This window comes from Grammomys surdaster, unplaced genomic scaffold (assembly GCF_004785775.1).
Source record: "Grammomys surdaster isolate TR1022 unplaced genomic scaffold, NIH_TR_1.0 208, whole genome shotgun sequence".
In the NCBI taxonomy this organism is placed as follows: Eukaryota; Metazoa; Chordata; class Mammalia; order Rodentia; family Muridae; genus Grammomys; species Grammomys surdaster.
The window spans coordinates 7738666-7746833 of NW_021604653.1; the positions used below are offsets into that span (position 1 = coordinate 7738666).

The 8168-nt window shown below is 48.6% G+C and overlaps 1 protein-coding gene across 3 annotated transcripts in view; it reads right to left on the reverse strand.

Moving 5' to 3' along the window:
- Positions 1 to 3667: 3667 nt before the first annotated feature.
- The window catches only part of Sctr (secretin receptor), a 52911-nt gene continuing 48410 nt past the window's right edge, over positions 3668 to 8168 (reverse strand). Inside the window, exons 12-13 of one of the 3 annotated variants that reach the window (XM_028771513.1) lie at positions 5234 to 5275; positions 3668 to 4082 (exon numbers count right to left, since the gene is read on the reverse strand). In XM_028771513.1, coding sequence (XP_028627346.1) covers positions 3918 to 4082; positions 5234 to 5275 — 207 coding nt within the window. In that variant the 3' untranslated portion in view covers positions 3668 to 3917. Of the gene's footprint in view, positions 4089 to 5233; positions 5276 to 8168 lie in introns of all 3 variants that reach the window. The other 2 variants (XM_028771511.1, XM_028771512.1) reach the window with 2 other exon arrangements.

Here is an 8168-nt window from a genome sequence, read left to right on the forward strand (position 1 = left end):
ATTTACTTACTTATTTATTCATTTTCTGTCTATGAGTGTCCTGTCTGTGTGTATATATGTATGTGTGTATAGATGGTTATGAGCCACCACCATGTAGTTCCTGGGGATTGAACTCAGGACAGTGCTCTTATCCACTAAGCCATCTCTCCAGCCCCTGCTTTTCTACCTTATTCACTGAGGCAGGGTCTCTCAATCAAACCCAGAGCTCACCCGGAAGGCTAGTCTCATGAACTAGCTTGCTCTAGACATGCCCTGACTCTGCCTCTAAGGCCTAGAAATACAGGTGAGTCACCACACCCATCCAATATTTATGTAGGTTCTAAGGGTGCTTGCATGGCAAGTGATTTAACCACAGATCAATCTTCCAGCCCAGCCCCTGGGACTCTTGAGGTTTCTAAGAGTGGCTCAGTCCTCCACCTAAAGGACCAGTCAGCGCCAGGAACCTTCTCCTGTCAGTTCCAGGGGACTTTGCATACATTTTCCTGGCTTTCTCAGGATTCCTCCAGAAAGTTTTGTGGATAGTAGCTTTCAATCTATTGACTTAAAGTCCCCTCCCCTGTCCTTTGTGTGGACCCACAAGCTAGAACACCCTAGTTTCTAGGATCTGTTTTCTCTCTGGGAAGTCTTCCTTGAACAACTGCCCCCGCAAGGGCGCTCAGGTGATTTCTAACACAGTCGTCCCTGAGGCCAGTTTAGACGCAGGACTGTTTGTGAGACTGTCAGTTGTGAGGTTCTGGTGGCCTCGGGTCTTTTTCTGGTCCTGGAGCACATTTCAAAGAGCACATGCTTTTGAGGGTGAACTCCACAGCAGGCGAGGAGACAAACAGATACTGTGTAATAATTAACAGCTTGCAGGGGATAGGTGGAGGTGAAAGGGGCCAAGAACCAGTGGAGATTTCCATACTCGCTGAAAGAACTGCCCCCCCCATGTGTGTGTGTCTGTGTGTATGCATGTGTGTTGCATGTGTGCGCATGTATGCAGATACATGTGTGTGTACCAGTGTATGGAGGCCAGAGGACAACCTTGAGTGTGTTGTTTCTCAGATGCTTTCTGGTTTTTTTTCTAATCTTTGTGTGTGGATGTGGGCATGCACATGCCACGGCACAGGTGAAGTTTAGAGGTCAATATTCTCATTTGGTCTCCTCCTTCCATCTTGTTCAAGACAAGGTCTCTGTGGCAGATGCCAGGCTAGCCGGCTGGTAAGCTCCCAAGGATTTCCCATCTCTCTCTCTTTTTCACCCTGAGGGCACTGGGATTACTGATGTGGTCACAACTGCACCCAGCTTTACGTGGGTGCTGGGAATCCCAGCTCGGGCGGTCAGACAAGTGCAGCAAGTGCTTTTACCCACTGAGTCATCTGCCTGCATCTGCCTGGCCCCATTTTGTTTTTTGAGATCATCTGTCTCTGGTCTAGAAGAATTTGCCAAGTAGTCTAAATTGGCTGACCAGAGTCCTCCAGGTTTCCATCTCACCAGAGCTGGGATTGCAAGCATATGCTACCACACCCAGCTTTGAGAGAGAGAGAGAGAGAGAGAGAGAGAGAGAGAGAGAGAGAGAGAGAGAGAGAGATATTGGTTCTGCAGATTGACCTCCAGTCCTGTGCTTGTAAGACAACTGATTAACCAGCTGAGCTATCTCCTGAGGCCCCAGATCTAAATTTTTGCTCATTCTGTTACCTCATTTCCAGTTTTTTTTCCACCCAGAAACAGGTGAAATGTATTCTTTTATGTTCTAGATGATTCTTTTCCTCATCTTATCATAAAGGTCTCTTCCCAGGCTAGATGTATATATACCTGTGGTTTTCTCAGGATTTTTTTTTTCTGGCACTCAAACCCAGAGCCTTATACCTGCTAATCAAATACTTGACCTCTGAGGACCCATTTTATTTTGAGACAAGATATTGCTCAGGCTGGTCTCTTTTTTTGTGGGCTTAAGTGGTCCTACTGCCTCAGGTTCCCCAAGTAGTGTCTAATGTGATTTTTGTACATGTATATATACATATTCGTGGTGTACACATTTATGTGTGTGAGGGCAAACATACATTGGTGCTCAAAAGTCAACCCCAGGTATCATTCTCTAGACTATATACCTTGTTTCTGAGGCAGTATCCCTCACTGGCCTAGAACTCACCAAGTGTGCTTTCCTGGATGAGCAGTGAGCTCCAGGGACCTCCTGCCCTTGCCTACCCATCATTGAGACTGCAAACCTGTACAGTCATGCCAGGCTTTTCCATGAGTTCCAGGGACTGAACTCATTCTTATCTGTGTTACCCACTGAGCCATCCCTCTAGCCCCTTCTACGATGATTTAAAACATCCTTATTTTACTTATTATTGTGTATGTGTGCATGGATATGTATAGATCACTTGCACCTGTAGGGGTTGGAGAACAACTCTCTGGAGCTGGTTCTTTCTTTCCATCTTTACATGGCTTCCTGGGAGCCAACTAAGGTCGTCATGTTTACTCAGCCAGCGCTTTTACTGGCTGAGCCACCTCTGTAGCCCCAGGTTTTCAGAGAGTCTCCCAGTGCTGAAGCTGAACCACCACCAACGTAGACCTTGGAGGTCTCCACGACTGGTTTTTACTTTGGTTTTTCACAGTGGTAAGGATCATTCATATCCAAGGCCCTGGGAACCTGGGCAGGCACTCTCCAGCTGAACCATATTGCCACCCCCACCTGAGGAGTTTGTGTAGGCTGTCTGGATTACCAAAATCAAAGTTCATCAACTATTCAGTCTGGGTCTCAGCCTGGAAAAGGGTCCCAAAGCAGCCTGCAATGTGCAAACGGGAGGCCATGTCTCCATTTCTGTTTGGGTTTCCCTGTTAGGTTTTATTTTGGAAGAAGATTCAGACATTTCGTCCTCGTTCATTCTCTCCTGGAGTGAGGGAGTGCAAATACTCAGGCATGGAAAGCTAGAATTATGGAAACTTAAAGCTCAGGGAGACGGACCTTTGTCCTTCTCTGTTTGAGAGTTGGGAAATCACCACCTGCCGTGAAGCCGAGATATTTAAAGTAAAAAGACTGTGAACTAGGGCTCCCTGGAGACCTCGCTCAGCTCACAGAGCGCTTGCCTGTTGTGAATGAAGCCGTGCATCTGATTCCCAGGATCACACAAACCAGGTGTGACTGTGCACACCTGTACTTTTAGCACCTAGAAAGTAAAGGCAGGAGAATTGTAAGTTCAAGGCCATCTCCAGCTACCTAGGGAATAGCAGACCAGCCTGGGCTATAGGAGCCACTGTCGCAAAGCAACAAGACTTCCATAGTTTGGTCAAGCCTCAGGCCTTTGAGGAGCTGTCTCCCAAAGAGAGAGAGAGCACTGGATGGCTTACTTTCTTAGGCACTTACTCGCCTCGGAGTCTCTTACCATATCAGGGTTACATAATGAAAGTGGGTCAGATGCCCTGTGGCTTTGTAAACTTCATTTAGCCTTTGTCCTGAAGGCTTGGTGAGAGGGCTGTAGGACAGATGAGCCCCAGTGGGGGACAGACAAGATCTGTCTGAGGCCAAGGGTCTTGATTCCTCATATTTTGGGGGCTTCTAAGCTTGCCCTTTAAAGTGAGCTGGGATGTAAAGGAAGCACCCTTCTCCTGTGGGGAGGAGTTGGAAAGTGATCTAGAACACATTCCCTCTCCAGGTAGCAAAAGACTGACACACAGACTGAGGTTTTTCTGGATGTCATTTTATTTCCCTGCCCCTTCCAAAGCTGCTGAATTGTTCTTCTTAGAAGAACAAGAAAGACCAAATCACAGGCCTGTTTTCTGCTCCATGATGACCTAGTCTCCCCTTGCTTGATCTCAAGGAAGCTCAGATCTGAGGGACAGGCCTGTTCAGCCACTCAGCACAAAATGGCTGTCAGGCAGATGTCCGCCCCATCAAACATCCAACCCTTGTCTTCTGGTGCCTTGCTGCAGCCTCAGATGACACTGGCTCCAGGGATGTTCCGGCTCTGCTCAGAGGTGCCAGCCTTGGTGCTGTGGGTAGGGCCGTTGGTGGCATGGCTGAAGGAGTTGCTGAAGGCCACAGGGCGCAGCGGGAACTCTTGGAGGTGCCATTGGCGCCATTTTTTCTGAACTTCCAGCTGCACCTACCCAAGACCGCCATCAGCTGCAGCAATTGCTTGGGAGGGACGGCCAGGCCTGTGCCTGGAACCTGACTCACTGGTTGGTCCAGCTGCTCCTGTTCTACTGTGTCCCCTTGCCTAAAGGACTCTGAATGACCATTTCCTGTCCCCTGTGTAGAATGTACTGAAGGCCCCTTATAACCTGAGCACTTGTATCCGTCTTCCTTTCTTTCTATTTTTTTTTAAATTATGCTTTACTGTATTTTTTTTAGAGAGAAGAGAGAGGGGGTGAGCCAGAGAACAGATGCACATCATGGTATTCTTGTGAGATCAGAGAGCATCTCCTTCTGCCATGTCAGTTCCAGGATTTGAACTCGTCAGTCTTAGGGCAATTGCTCTAACCCACTGAGCCATCCTACCTGATCTGCACCTGCCATCCTTCAACACTGTGTCCCTCAGAAAAGGAGTGGATTTGTTCCACAAATGGCAGCATCAACCTGCATGAGTATCCCCATCAAACCCCTCACCCTAGCTCAGAATCTATCTGGATCTGAGGACTTTCCCTGCAGCCATGCTCTCGATGGCCCCAGTAGAACACTTGAACCAACCTCTGACTTCAGGTGTGATGTTTGGTTTTTGGGAAACATCTGAGGTCACTCCCATTCAAGTGTGTGAACCAGACAGATTGGCCAGGAGCCACAGAGATAGTTGGCTTGCGTGCAGTAACTTACTTAGCCAGGGCCAATGACTGGAGCTTCATATCCTGAAACTGAAGCCTCCATGCAAGGTCGGGGTGGTTCTGAGTGACCCACTTTACCCATGGGAAGACTGTGCTCCAGGTGGACCAGGACACACACACAAAGCAGGCATCAGAGCTGTCAGAAGCATGGGTTCTGGCGGGTGGGGGAGGGGAGCCGGGCTCATCTGGGTTGGCTGAGCTTGCCCACAGATAGGAAGCACTCAGAGAACTTAGTTAGGATCACTTCACCAACCTCACCCAGAATGTAGTTCTGTGGGTTCTAACCTGAGGACATTGACCAGGATGTGATTTAACCCCCCAGGTGGCTCTGCCAAGCAAGCAGACCCACCCAGAACCCTTCCCATCCCTCTCCACTGCTCTCTCCAGGGAGCTTCTGCATTGGAATTCCATGGTTCCCCAGGACACTCACCTCATCATTGAGGAAGCAGTAAAGGACAGCTACCACCAGCCCCTGCCAGAAGGAACTGGGTTAGTTCATAGGCAAGGTTGCAGGACTTAGCTCGCCCCTCCCACTTTCCCTGCCTGAGTGTGCCTCAAGCTCTTGAGACAGCATGCCTGCCTGTGAGCATACACACAGATACAGAAGTGTGTAAACATCCCCCCTCTCTCACACACTCTTTAGCCTTGGAGAAGTCCCTGCTTTGAGGCCCACGGTGCCCTGATATACCTGTCGTATTCAACACAAATCAGGAATCATCATTTTTACCTATTGACCCTGGGGCCTGGCACATGACCGCTAACACTTATCAGAGGTGATGAGGAAGAGCTTCTGACTGAAGGGATGATTCAGATCCCCTGAATGGTAGATAGGGCCATCTGGGATAGTAGAGGAGGAGGCCTCTGATGTACTCAAGCCCCACCCCCAACCCCTGTAAGGGGCACAGTCACCCTGTGGGAGATTCTGGGCTCACAAGACATATGACCAATTCCTACTGAGGAACGGGTGTGTGGTAAGAGTGTGTCAGGGATCAGGGGCAGCCCTGTGGTCCAGGCTCTGTGTCTCCTGGTTTGGAGGGGTCGAGTCTTTCTGGATCTTCTCTCAGTGCTCCTGTTTTCCCAGATGACGTTCCGAGGGTCTTAGCATGCATCTGGGCCAGGTTAGAGACATCTGCAATGTCTTCAGAGCCGTGGGTGATGTGTGATGGCTTGCTGTCAACTTGACAGGACCTGGGATCACCTAGGAAGAAATCCTCTGACTGTCCTGAGAGGATTTTCTAGATTAGGTTAACAAGGTGGGAAGATGCTCCCCAAATGTGGCTGGCACTACTGTAGCCAGTGTATGTGTATGTTGGGGGTGGGGGAGCTGAGCACCAGCACTCATCTCTGCGGCATCCTGAGGGAGAGGACAGATACAATGGCAGCAGCTACCTCGGGTCCTGCTGCCACGGTCTCTCCACCATCATGGATGGCACCCTAGAACTCGGAGGTGTAATACCCGCCTTTCCTTACATCGCTCTTGCCAGGGTGTTTCCTGGAAACAATCCAATCCAAGTAACTAATCCAAGGAGAATCTCCTCCCTTTCTCCCTTAGAGCACACCTCAACATCCTGCCTTCCTCACAGGCTGGACCTATATCCCCCTGCCCACCCCCTCATAATCTTCTTTCCCCAGAGGCTTTCATCCACAACTTAAAACTTTGGCAGGCCAGGACCCTCCTTCCTAGTCCCCCGAGGGACTGCCTTTAGCTACTTACCCAGTTGAAGGACCCCAAATGGCAATGAACCTGCCCTTCCATAGTGGGCTTAATATGAACAAGTACTCAAGAATATTGGCTTTGTATGTGGTGTGTGTGTGTGTGTGTGTGTACATGTGTGTGTACATGTGTGTGTAAGTATGCATGTGCTGACTGATGAAGGCCTAAAGCCAACAAGTCGATGCCAGTCATTATCCTCAACTTGGTCTCCCCATGCTTTTCTGAGGCAGGGTTTCTCATTAAACCTGTGACTTCCTGAATGGGCTAGCCAGGCTGGCTAAGGAGCTCCATGGATGTACCTGTCTCCATCCCCTCAGTACTTGGTTACTGGCACCCCACCTCAGCGTTCTACATGAATGCCATCCTTCTAGCTCAGGTCCTCATTCTTGTGCGCTGAGCACTTTGCCCACTGAGCAATCTCCCCAGGCTGGTTTTGAAGGGGGTAGGACTTGGCCTCAGACATGCTAAGTCCACAATCTATCACTGGGATACAAAGCCAGAACAATATTGGTGAGTTTGTTGTTGTTGTTTTGTTGTAGGTATATGGTTTTTTTCTTAAAGATTTATTTTTATTTATGTATATTAGTGTGTATGTGTGTATGCTACAGTGTTCAGGTGTCTGGGGAAGCCAAAAGAGAACATTGGATTCCCTAGAGCTGTTGCAGCTTATTGTGAGCCACCTGATAGAACTCTTGAGAATCAAACTCAGGTCCTTGTAAGAGCAGTAAGAACTCTTGGGCACCAAGCTATCTCTCCATTCATGGGGCACATTGGTTTTGTTGTTGTTGTTGTTGTTTTGTTTTATTTTTGAGACAGGCTCTTGCTACATTGTCTAGGACGGTTGGTGAATGCAAGTTCATCTGCTCTTCTCTTTGGTATGTGGTAGAAACTTTGATATCTTTATATATGGATACACATATGTATATATGGGTACATATACATATTTCCTGTATGTGTTTATATAATAAGAATCCATACACACTTTTGGGGACAGAATATCATTAAGTGTCTCATAAGCCACTGGCTGGCTTGGAATTTGTAGTGTAGCCAAGGCTAGCCTACACTAAAAGGCTAGTCTGTCTCTGCCTCCCAAGGGCTGGGACTGCATGTGTGGACCACATGTTTTTAATAATCTTTTTATTTATAAGAAAGTCCATGGGATGTTAGAAGAGCAAGCATTCTTGTTTTTTCATTGTTTTTCAGTCTCATATTCCCAGATCTGGGGACAGCAAGTCCCTGTCTACATGGAGAGGCAGCTCTGGGCCCTCCAAGCTCTCTGAATGCACACTACCCACTTTAGTGGTCAAGCCAAATCCTTCCAACAGCTTGGACCGGGTCTGAAATAGGAGAGAGGTCTGACTCCCTGTGTCCCCAGTGAGGCATCTTCCCTGGAACCCAGAGCAGTGGCAGTAGCCCAGCTCAGTCTGCCCTGAGCAGAATCCGAGGCATGAAGGGAGAGTGCAGCCCACACTGAGGCTAAGACAGCCCCACTGGGAGAGTCTTGCTCCGGGTGGGAATACTTGCAAGGAAAACTTAGTGGCAAAAATGTCCTCAAGCTCTAAAGCATGCTCGCAAGGCTTCTTGGGCAATGAGCTTACTTTCATTGGTGTATTGGTGTATTGGTGTATTGGTGTATTGGTGTATTGGTGTA